At 42.7% G+C, this 12959-nt stretch overlaps 1 protein-coding gene across 3 annotated transcripts in view; it reads left to right on the forward strand.

Annotated features, from left to right (window-relative positions):
• The first annotated feature begins 7012 nt into the window (after window positions 1-7012).
• LOC122717095 (protein dead ringer) overlaps window positions 7013-12959 on the forward strand; it is an 88174-nt gene continuing 82227 nt past the window's right edge. For all 3 annotated transcript variants that reach the window (XM_043940830.1, XM_043940848.1, XM_043940838.1), the window contains exons 1-2: window positions 7013-7194; window positions 7416-8328. In XM_043940830.1, coding sequence (XP_043796765.1) covers window positions 8224-8328 — 105 coding nt within the window. In that variant the 5' untranslated portion in view covers window positions 7013-7194; window positions 7416-8223. The remainder of the gene's footprint in view (window positions 7195-7415; window positions 8329-12959) is intronic.

Consider the following 12959-nt stretch of genomic DNA (forward strand, 5'->3'; position numbering starts at 1 on the left):
CGCCTCGCGTAAAAGCAATCGCAACTGCCTAAACTTAATTAATGCGAGGTGTATCGATATCAGTTAAGAAATTGACGAAATATTCTCGTTCGCTTTATCGCCCTGACGTCTTTTTCTTCATTTTAAAAAATTTCTAAAGCGAAGAATTATAACCTCTTCTAGAGAATCTATGCGGAAAGTGTCTAACGATATTTCGAACCTCTTTCCTTATAATAAAATGTGTCCTAGCATTCTTTTAACTTTACAATCAGGCCTAATATATTTTTCCTAACAAGAATATCGAGAGATAGAACATTTTAATCAAGAAAAATGGAATAACAACGTAGATATTTGAGAACGATCATATTAACATACGGAATAGGAGACAACTTACCAAGTGTTAGAGCGACGAATATTTTTTGTAAAATTCGAAATTCGGTATCGCTCTTGTTACCGAAAGGTTAACCGCGCTTTGGATTTTAGAACACGGCTATAAATACCTGTAATAAAGCCCACGATCATTAATCTTTGACGGTAATTTCGGTTTGCAGTGGCGACATTCGCCGTCTCGTTCCCGCTCTCCGCTCCGTTCCCTCGTCGTCATCCTCGGCATCCCTTTCGTCCCTTTCCTCCGCTTCCTCCTGGCCGCGGTGCACGGGTATCCTGCTCGTTCTCTCGCGCTTCCTAGGATAATTAATGATCCTAAAAGCGATCTACTCACGGTTGTCTCGTTTTGGGGTAATCTTTCTCCGTCCTCCGAGCAACCGCCTCCGCCTCCCTTTTGCCCGGCCTTCTTCTCTCTTACGTTACACGCCCGGATACGCGCACGGATTAATATTTGCCTTTCTTAATCGCGCATGCCTCGTAAAAGAATGGTTTAACGATATTATAAGCGTTCGTGTCGCGGTTTACTACAAATGCAACCGATTATAATGGCGTCATTCAAACTCTTTCTCGCGGTGAGGAGACTCTTCCACGATTGACAAACGCCTCTGGAACTCCTTTCTAATTGGAAACGCCAAGTTATTATATTAATAACGTTTATTTCTTGGAAATTTCCTATTATTATAGGATCTCCTTCTCCAACAAACAGGATAGATTAATCGGTTTACTTTACAATGCGGTGTTTTCAAATTTTGTCTCGCTCAAACTTGACGCTCGTTGTTCCAGTTTCCCCTGGACTACGACAAATCTCGTTCAACGGTGAAGGATTAGCGCCCGAAGGAGTTCGGTTAAAAATGGAAAGGGGAACGCGAAGGAATTAGCATGGAAAGGACCAGGTGGCGTCTTCGGCCAGTCTTCGACAGCCGTCGATCTCTAATTATCTGGAAACAGGGAGAGCAGTCCCAGAGAAGTCCTTCTCTCTCTCCCTCTCTCTCTCTCTCTCTCTCTCTCTCTCTCNCTCTCTTTCTCTCTTTCTCTCTATTTCTCTTTTTCTCTCCCTTCTTCGCCCGATAATAAACGAATATTTTCATGAGAATCGAATGAGAATGAGAAGGAGGGCTCTGTATGCGCTCTCGACGAGCATTATCTCACCTCGGAGCTAATTCCTTCTCTCTCCTCTCTCTCTCTCTCTCTCCTGATACATCTCGACGAACGCATCTTCCTCCTCTCTCTCTCTTTCTCTCTTTCTCTCTGCCGCACGCGCGTCTTGTCCTTTCTTCCCGGCTAGTGAATACGGAAGCGACGAAAGCTGGAATTTCCGGTTGATTCGGCACGCTAACGATGGGGTGGCTCGCCACCCCGTAGGGGCCACGAACGACGATCCCCCCATTGTCAACCGTTTGCCGCAATCTGCTCGTCGATTTGCACAATAATGGACACGCACCGGCGAACAGCAAATTAGCGGAGAGAAGCCGTTCGAATTGCGTTTTCGCGTTCATCGCGCATCGAACCCATTCCTTCTTCCCTCGCTAGGCTAGAGATTCATCTCTCCTTCGATCGATCGATCCCTCCACGTTTTGCCAAGCCGGTCAAGATTTTTCGGATCGATTTCGGAACGATTCGCAGGAAGATGAATCTCGGGACAAAAGGAGCGTGAGTTCGGAGCGAACGAAAATCGATCTAAGTTCTGAGAAACGGGAAGGAACGAAATCGGGGGGAGGAAGGGTATAATGGAGTCGGATAATTTGCATTATTTTTTAATGGCCGGTTGCGTTCCACGCACGGGCTCGCCATTTTCTTTTTTCTTCCTCTCTCTCTCTCTCTCTCTCCCTTTCTCTTTTCCTTCTTCTTTTATACGCGACTCGTATCGACCAATCGGCGCCCCCTCGATAAACAATAAGATTATTATTATTATTATTATCGTGGAAAGAAGGGAGACAGAGCAATTTTTCGATCCTGTGATTAATAATAATAGTCGGAAGAGAAAAAGTTCGGTGCAATTTGAGCATTTATTAACACCGTCCCAGATTCCCGCGATCCGATTCCGCGAACACATTCTCACTCTGGATATCCGTTCTTGCATCAATATTTAATCGTGGCTAACAAGATGGCGGTGGTATGCACGCCACCCAGATGGGCTATAAAAGCGCGAGGAGGCCCCGTAATAGTTAACTCGCGTTCTCGGTACATCCTTGTGTGTTGTACATAAGCTTGTGTAGCTGTGCGTCTATGCAACGTCGCGTCCACATGTATACCGGAAAGAGAGATGGAAGGAGAGCGGGAGAAGGAAAGGGGAAACGTTCATGAAACGTGGGAGCGACTGAGAGAGTAGAGAGAGAGAGAGAGGGAGAGAGGGAGAGGCGAAAAAAAGAGACGATTTTAAAGGAAAAGGAAGGAAGAGGGAAGGAGAGAGAGAGAGAGAAAGAAAGAAAGAACAAATAGTTGGAACCTCGTAGCCTGGGCGCGCAGGCCTGAGAATTGTCAATCGAAGGTGCCAAGAAACGAGAGAACGTCCCGAGGCGCGGCTTCTCAAACATCCTTCCTTGTCCCATAAGACGCGAATATTCCCTAGAAGACTAGAGTTATAGCGTACGAAACTCTATTCATCCTCGCTCTACGATCCTATTCCGTTATCCTATTCCGAAACTTATGAAAATTATGAACAAAAGGGGAGAGGAGGGAAAGGGGGGAGATCCGAGATCCTTCCATCGTTTACTTAATGGACAATAATCGGCATAATCCTGTCCTGGGTTTTAATCTTTGCTAATTAATTTTCGGAAAGAAAACTCTTAAGATCGAGATAACGTTATCTCGAAATGGAATTGTATTTAACCAAGGATAAACGAGGCCGACCGCTGTCAGGATTTAATTCCTAATCTGTGAACTCTTCGGCTAATGTACTTACTTATTTACTTGCTCGCTCGCTTGGGGATTCTTTAATACGATGGAAGTCGTTACCCTCACGACCACTTTTCCTGCCATAATTTTTTCGATTATACGATTCGAGCATACGGGCGGACGTGCTGGGAACACGTGCGCACCACGAATAAATTACGCTCAACTTCCGCGAAATTGATAACGTGTGCATGGTTCCGGCGAGTAACGTATAAGTGATTACAATTAATTAGAACGAAGTTTATGCGAGCATGTTGTGTGAACGCGAAGATCGAAATCCAGAATCGTTTTGGAAATTGGAAACGGTTTTTCGAGGTGGCTCGCCCCGATAAAATTTTCTGAAATCTCAACGTTTCGAAATTAAAACTAGCGAGGTCAAGCTACGAAGCCATCTACGAGTCCTTGGCAGGGCAGGTCTGATGACCTTCCAAGAAAGACCGTGACGAACAATGACTACTTACCGACTCGGAAATTCGATGGGCGATCGGTTTCCACTTGCGGTGCAAAGCGGCAGAACGAATCGGCCGACGCTTTTCACCGCTTCCTTTCGACCATTTCCTCCCCGACGTTTCAAAATTCCTAGTTAAAAACGAATATTCGAACCATTAGGGGAAAGAAATCCTTCCTCGAAATTAAAATACTTCCGTCAAAATTCCAAATTCCAAAAACGAATATTTATACAATAAATATACATTTAATACAATATATTTTAATATACATTTTAAATACAATAATTTATACATTAAATACATAAAAAAATATCCTTCCTTAAAATTAAAAATTTCTTGCATTCTGGTGCGCAAATATAACGCGAATATATCCAAAGAGTTATTGGATTCGATTGGATCGCGATTGGATCGAAAGCGTAGGAAAGAATTTTTTCTTTTCCCCTCGGACGAAATCGTAAATCGCGGGAGTAAATCGTACGTCCGTGGCGTGCAATTATCTCGCGGTTGGTCCGCGGAGGTCACAGGGGCGGATCTTAACTTGCGGCTCGCCTCGTCCCTTCCCGTAGATCCATATACCCTTATAAAGGATCACGTTTGTAAATCATAAAATTCGCAGTTTCACACGCTCTCGAGTTGGGCCCGGCCCTTCTCCCTTTCGCCCCTCGACGAACGCGGAGGAGGAGAGCCCTCTCCGCGGGCTGCAATTACCTGCAATTTGTACCACAGTATACGCCATCTTGTCTGTATATGTGACGCGCGGTGCATGCAGATGCGCGTACAAACGCGCGGGAGAACAGGCCGTGGAGCAGAGGAGAGGAGAGGAGAGGAGAGGATGCAGGACTCGAAGCTACACACGGCGAAAAAAGAGGGAAAAAGGAGGACGAACGTAGTGGTGGAAGGGAGAGGAAACGAGAGCGAATGGGGAAGAGTTAAAGAGGGTGGATATCCTGTCCGCCATATATTGCTCCTCCGATATTCTAACTCTCGCAACGTTTTTGCACGATTCCATCTACTCTGTTGTTTTTTTTCTTTTTTCTTTTTACCCCTTTCAAAACTTTTAAAAGGTTACTTTAAATTGAAGCGTGTCAACGGATGAATTCGAAATACTACGTTATTTACGAGCGCTAAGAGGAAAAAAGAACGAACAACCGATGAAAGTCGTTGACAATAAACGAGATGAAACGTTCATTTACGTACACGATGCATCGTGTAGAGTAAAGGAAGACACGATTTCTTGAACGTTGTCCGGCAATCGAGCGACATTGAAGCCCGCTTATCCCTCGTGGGAACCTTTTTTCTCGACATTGAAACCGCCAAGTTATTTTACCGACATTGGCCGACATCAAACGGTGATCAGATCGGACTCTGTAATGGAGAAACTCGAATGTCTCATTTTGAATACAGAACGCACAATTCGAAGGGGATAAAGATAGATCAAAGAAGTTAATCTTCGCATTCGCTCGATTATTTTCATTTAGGTTTTCGAGTGTAAACGAGCGTCCGCAAGCGTGAGCAAACACAAGGGATTGTTCACGAGTGAATAACCAGATCCGATGTTACCATTTTTACGGCCGATTTCGTGGACAAAATACGTAGGTATACGGTTCAGCGATCGTGTTTTCGAGATTGTTATATTTCGTTTCTCTTACGAAAATTTAAATCATAACCGTTTCGTCGCTAGATAATAATTCAATCTCTTTCCTGGAAACGCGTTTCTTATCGCAGAAAAATGATCTGGCGTCTATAATAAAGGGGGATGTCGTGACCGGTATTTTTCGTAGCCGCGGTATCGCGAATATGATCGTTGCAATCATGTCCAATTACAGTAGACTTACGCGCCGCCATATTTTCGATGGAACAAAATGATACAAAGTATGAAAATGCACGGGGAATCGGGGAGCGGACGGATTCTCCGAGCGTGCAGAAAATAGAGGAAAATAAATATATGAATATTAACCGAATTATACGCATCGTGATTGATCCCTATCGTTGGACGATAATTTTCTTAGGGTTGAATAATTGAAAAAAAAATCCTCGGCAGAGGATTCGATCGAATTGTTACGAGAAAATAAATTATTAAAAAAATTGACACGTGACGCAGACGCAGACCCCGCCTCGAAGATGATTCCTGGGATGAAACGGAAGTCGAGGTGAGTTCCTGCCGTATAGAAAATTTCCGGCGTCCACGCTCGAGTTTGCAACGTCGTTAGGGGTCGTTATCCGACAGGGCGCTCGAAGGAGAGTATCGAAAGATGAAAAGGAAACGGGAAGGACAAGAGAGAAAGAAAGAGACACGGATGGAAAGAAGAGCGGAGGAAAAGAGGGAGGTGTCGATGCCGGGCGTTACCATCGGTCTACCGCCTACCGCAACTCGGTATGCGCTGCCAGGCGACGGCGTTGGCGTCCTAGGCCTCCGCCCACTGGATGCTATTTCGCCTGCCTGTTCGTTCCATCCGCCAGCGAACGTTTAAACCTTCTACCAAAGCGCGGGAAAGGTAGAGGGGATCGCGAACCCGACCGGATACCCAAGTGTCAGATCGCAAGGGGACGCGAGTGCGAACGTGTCAGTTTCATCGTTATGGATAAATATCGGATTTGAAATTGAATTTCAATTCAAATAAACATTATTAATTCTTCTATTACAATTTTTATTTCTTTGTGCTAGAAAAAAAAAAAAAAAAAAAAAGAAAAAAAAATTGGATAGTGAAGTGCAAGCATATTTTGCTACGTATCTAATAAGGTGAAACCTATAATACGTTGTTTAATAATCATGTAATCGATGATATATGATTTTCGTTAAAATTATCGAAATAATAAAACGAGTATGAAGGTATTAAATAAAAATAGATTTGCGAATGAAAATTAGATAAAAAATATATTGTACTATTCTACTATTGTATTTCTTTCAATTTTGATCGATATTTTTTTTTTTTTTTTTTTCTATCTTTTGATTGTACGCTTCTCGATGTTTTTCTAATGTTTTGATAAGACATATATTTGTATCGAGACGTTACACGTATAATGTCATGAAATCGGTAGAAAAGTTGCCCTTGCTTCGTTCGTTTGCATTCCCGCGAATACTCCCCTCCATTGCTTACCTTGTGTTCCTGTTTCTTTACCCTGACTTCACACTCCCCTCCTTTTAAGTTGCAAGTCTCCTCCCCTCTTTTCCTCTCTTTCCCTTCTCCTATCCCCGTCCTTTCTTCCTTCCTTCCTCCGTGGAGTGCCAGTCTCTTTCGGCATCGCGGTGTGTGCGCGTTATTTCTCGTGTACAGCACTGGACACGACGCGGACGCACTCTTCGTATGTAAATTTTTACGATAAAAAAAAATCGCTGCATGCATGTCAATCACCAACGTGCCACGTGTATTTTTTTATTGAAAACATTCGTTCTAAAACTTTTGCGATCCGTCGAAATCACGAGAAAAAAATGTCTAGTGACAATTAACGACAATAAAACACCCCCTTTTCTTTCTATACCTACCTGGTTCGTGAATATATATATATATATATATATATATATATATATATATATATGTGTGTATATAATATATCATATAATATATATATATATATCATCATATTATATATATATATGTATATGTATATATATATATGTATATGTATATATATATATGTATATGATAATGAACAAACGTAGATTTTACAAAAGTTGTTTTGTGTAATGTGTTACCTTTCCATTGATAGCCTCTGACATAGATAATTCATGTAACTCGAATATGAAGAAACGATCGCCCCTTCGAGCACTTGCGAGAGAAACATCGTCCGAGACATCTGGTGGCCGTCCTGTAAACCACTCTGATGTATGGAATTAGAAGAGAACTAGAGAAGGGGATTTGGGAGAAGGAGCAAGTGGTCGAAGGAGCAATCGGCGTTGGGGCGGAGTCTGACGGTCGTCACACCTCCCCTCCCCCGATTCTACATCTCAGGACGTCCCCCCGGCGATATTCCACTGCTGTCACCAGTTTTGTCACGTTCCGGGAGGAGTGCAGTTCGACGGCCGTCATAGTAGGAAGATCAACCGTCTTTTATTCAGAAGGATTAACCAGAGAAATGGACGTATTTGCGTTGTTGCGGTAACAGTGTTTATTCGTGGCGTCGATGATTCGTACTTGGAATTCTGCAACTTCTCACCGGTAACGTGACACTTACCGACGGAGTAGATATTAATTCGTTTGTTTCACGTCACGTGCGATTCACGCGGGTGCGACAATAGGCTGGTGTATACCGAGAGTAAAAAAGCGTACGGTCGTGCGCGTGCGTTCGTTCGGGTACGTTTCACGGTGTGAATTTTTTCTCTGAACGCGGGCAAAGCCTAGCGTGGGATATTGGACGGTGATAAACGTCGAGAGCGAACCGTCCTTTCCTCTTTCCTAATTGTATTTTGGCAGCGTGTGGTTCCCTGCGGGGGTGTCTCTTGTGTCGTGGGCAACCGCTTTGCGGTAAAACAATCAAAATTCGGGTGAAGAACAGAGAACCGTTACCATCCTACGCGATGGAAATGAGCGACGAATATCAGGACATGGGAAACCCTGGGGGAGGGGTCGCGGTGGTGAACATACCGATGGCCCATCATCAGCATTCGCCCGATAGTCCGCTGGTGAGTGTTTTCATTTTTTTTTTTTTTTTTATTTAAGATCCAACGTTTTCTTCGTTCTTAAACTTAAAACTTTGATATTTTAATTATCGTAATATTTAACATGATGATCACGCGATCATTTTCTCGATGATATTTCGATATTGATGACCATTAGACTCGATTATTTCGATATTTGCATTTTACTCGTATTTCGATATTTTTATTACACGATGCAACAACGTGTAAGCAGACGAAACGAAAAGGCAAATATATATGATTATTAAAATAAAGCGAAAAATTCGCGAACTTTAACGTAAGGATGTAATTTGAGACGGATAAAATTGCGTCGTATCGTGTTTACACATGTTTTTGATCAGTCGCTGGTCGATCGATAAAATTGGCTGACAATAGAGAACGACCGTGTATTTATGTATTTACGGCATACATCACTAGAAATACACCGAAATGCTACAACGTGCCAGAAGGGCGGCATGGTTTACAAACAATGCCGAATTGGTTGCCTTTGCCGCTTGGAACGCGTTTTTTATGTATCTTAGGTACGAGTTTTATACATGTGTCTATCGTTCTTGTTATAAAAGTCACATTCGACTTATTTATATCATGATCGTTCCAGAAACCTTGATAAATTTAATGCGCTGTAAATTCTAATATTTTAAAATCTTTTTAAATAATTGTAAACGTGTTATATACGTTACGTATAATTCAAACTTTGTAATAAATTATCGATATTACGATACGATACGATACGAAGATTTTATGCAATTGTATTCGCGAATATCTTAAAAAATAATAATAATATCTTTGATAGACGATGTCTTTGAACATAAAGTTATGTCGAATAAAAAGATACATTAGTCGTTTTCTCACTAGAATTAGCACTGTTATTGTTGGCACGTCCATAGTCGTCTTAATCTTCAACGACAACCCTTTTCTTTCTCTTTTCCTATCGTCGATATTAATTCTCAGAACGTGTACTTTTTATTTTATTCCTATAATGGATTTCACGATGTTTATTATACAAATCATTGATTATATCCTTTTTTTTCATGGATAATATCTTCTTAGATTATTCGAATAAATAGATTGTTCGAATAATAATAGCATTTTGGAAAAGATATTTTCGAAATTTAGATTAATTTACTTTCATATAGATAGATATTTGTTTCGTCGCCATTTTAAATATTGAAAAGTAGAGTTAACTTTATCGTGTCTATAGATGCATATATTCTAAGTTTTCGCAAAAAAGTTTTACGTCTGATATTAATATTACTTAATGACGTTATTAAAATTCGTAAGATATCGTGACGTCATGGTTGCACAGTAAACAGAAACTAATTTTTAACGACCATGTTCTTATACACGAACCGTTCAATGATATCATCCACGAAGTATTTCAAATATCCTTTTAAATAAAAATTTTCACCAATATACAAACACACCGTTCAATTTGTCTTTGTGAAAATTTTCTATTTTCGATAGGATCAGTTTTATTGCGTTCGATCTTTCAACAATGGATGAACAATACCGATAAAAATTGCACCATAAATTATGTATCCTGTACAAAAACATTATTCCTATATACATATATATACATTGCGATAGAAACATTCACGCATTATCGCCTGTCCCACAAATTTTAATAGGCTAATATCAAGTTCGATCCTTCCGGTTATTTCCTGCAATAAAGAAACATCGGCCAAATGAAATTTATATCGTTCGTTCTTTTCCACTCTCCCATATGTCGGCCGTACATACAATGCTCTACGGAATAATAATAATAACCCGTAGCCAAAGTATCCAAAGTATCCTCCTCTCCTCCTCTCCCTCCCTCCCTCCCCCCCCTCTCAATCACTAGATCGATCCGCAGAGATTTCAGGAAGCATGGGCATTTCTCGATCTTTGCCTCGATATTAAGCCCGTTCTAAAAATATCATCGTCCATCGATACTCGCGCCCCCTACAAAGCGGCGTATATTTAACGAATTTTACGTAACGTTGTTCGCGCGCGGATGCAGCGGCACGTCGGGCGCGGAACAACGAAGAAGGGAAAAGTCGCTCGTCGACGATAATAGCACGGTAAACAATGAGAAATAAGAACGAGGGTTAACGAGAGAGTGTCGCACTCGCATTGAAAGAAAAAAAAGAAAGAAAAAAAAAAAAAAAAAAAAAAAAAAAGGAGGAATCCGTATCCTCTTCGTGGATGCGGCGCAAATGACGCGTCGCGTTGTCGTTGCGCCACGAGAGAGATGTAAACACGGGGTCCAAGTTGATCCGGTCTTAACTCAACCGTCGTGTGTGCGTGAGTTCGTGTCCCATCGCCACTTTATACGTCGAGTATTTGCACGTACGTACAATATATACGCGTTAAGGGATGCGTTCCCGTGGAAACTTAGTGGAAGAGGAGTGTGATGCGAGAACGGAGGGGGAGGGAAGGAAAGGGCTATAATCGGGTGAAGATAGAAATCCAGGGGGGGCGGCGGCAGGGAAGGGGAAGGGGAGCGGGAGAGGTGGGGAGGGGTGTGTGTGCGCGCGTGTGTCGAAGGGGAGTTAGGTTAGCCGGATCCCGTCGTCAGGTAAACGGTGTGCAGAGCGCGGCACAAGGGCGGGGATTCCCCTTTCGGCCAATCGGATCGACTAGCGAATGCGCTCACTTACACGGCTAACCTCACTGTTTCACCTGCAGACGCCATGTCGTGACGTCATGTCTCGTTACGACGGGACCAGGCAAGACATGTGCGGTACCATTGTCGTCGCAGTGTCGCGGGTACCACCCTGGAACAAGGGTACCGTTCCATGCTTCTGTCGATTAATTCATCTCTTTCGAACAGATTTCAGAATGCTCGTCGAAATAATCGTTTCCCTTCGAAACGGGTTGTAGGAAGGAATCCTAGGTATATTAGATAGAGAGTTTGTAAGAAATATTTTTTTAACGGATTTTCTGTCGTAATTTTCGTATCAATAATGTTCGCACACAATTTTGCAAAAATACATTTTCCAGCAAAATTTGTACGCATATCCTATATAATTTTCACGATGGATGAACGGTTTCGTAATCGTTGATTAACGTTAATTTTCGATAAAGAAACGTTCAATTATATTGGACGTAAGAGGATTTGATCGTGAACCAATATTGGTTTGAGAAACGTCTTTGACTGTTTCTTTTTTAGAGAAGTTGGTCGTGTTGCTCTTTATTATCTTGGTCGGAAGATTGCGACCGAGCACGGCCTTAGCATTCTCCGTGGAAGAATTGCCAACTATTATTCGGCCGTTTTACGATAGCCCTATAAAAATCTCATAATTAGATTTTGAAGGTAACATCTTGGTGGAGAGAGAGAGAGAGAGAGAGGCCCTCGGAAGACGGCCGGTCCCCGGGAAGGCCGGGCCCAAAATTGCAAATACCAATCTCTTCTTTGCCACTTCCTTTTTTTTTTTTTTTTTTTCTTTTTTTTTTTCTTTTCTTTTTTTTTTTTTATCTCGTAAACGTATCCGAAGTATGTCAGACAAGAGAAGAAAGACAAAAGGATTCCTCGACTCTTTTTTTGCTCGTTAATGTGTAGCTAGTTTCGATAATGTAATTGCGACGCATGTTGGAATAGGAAAAACATTTTATCGATTTAAGTGAGTCATAATATCCTATACTAACACGTTGACACGCGTACCGTACATGTTGAAAAGATATTCGAAAACTCGTTACCACTGGTTAACTGATAAGTTAACACTGAAACCGAAGGACGGTTAACACCAAGATCGAATTTCGCGCGCATTTTACGCATACTCCCGTTTCGCATTCTTCCACGTCACGTGCCTCCACGATCGAACTTTCTCTCGTAAATAGAATCCGATTCGATAACATCCGCGATCGAATTTCTTTTTTTTTTTTTTTTCTTCTCTTCATCGCTCAACCGTTTCGTTTCCCATCGAAATAACGCGTCACGACGCCATACGTCGACGCGTCTTACACGATCGACTACGTTAAACGCGCGTGAAACGGTATAACGGTAAGCAGCGTAGCGAAATCAATCAATAAATACCGAAATGATCCGAGTGATAATTCCACCATTCGATGTTTCGAGTTCTCGATATCGTTCGATCCATCGACCGATTTTATCGGCGTGGCCTGGCCGCGATGGCGTCAAAGCCGTTGCTCGTCGCCCGTGATCGGGGCGCATCGTCCAACACGCGATTCGCGCATGCATTCCTCGTTGCAGCCGCAATGCGCGTGATCGCGATCCAACGGGCCGTGAGCCCGTGTGAGCACAGAGTATGTCCCGATAGTGGGGAATCAGTGTGGCCGCGTGGAGGGAGGGGGGGGGGGAAGGAGTGAATGAAATAAAGAAAAAAAAAAAAAGCGGAGGACCAGACTGACTCGCGATTGGTCCAAGCCCGTGCCGCGGTCACGCCTGCCTTTATGCATGCGCCGCGCCGCGTTCTTTCTCCCGTTCTCGAACTCCGTTTCGAGTGCACAGCCGATGCCTCCGATATCTCCTGTTTTCGATTTCGATTCCTTTCGAGGCTCGTTCGCGTGCACCGTTTAATAGCAGGCCGCAATACGCCGTGACGACCGCTACCGGTTTTATCACGTACGCTCGCTCGGTGTTTGTATTCGGTGTTCGGATTTTTTTTTTTTTTTTT

Source organism: Apis laboriosa, unplaced genomic scaffold, assembly GCF_014066325.1.
Source record: "Apis laboriosa isolate Shangri-la unplaced genomic scaffold, ASM1406632v1 scaffold11_cov152, whole genome shotgun sequence".
NCBI lineage: Eukaryota > Metazoa > Arthropoda > Insecta > Hymenoptera > Apidae > Apis > Apis laboriosa.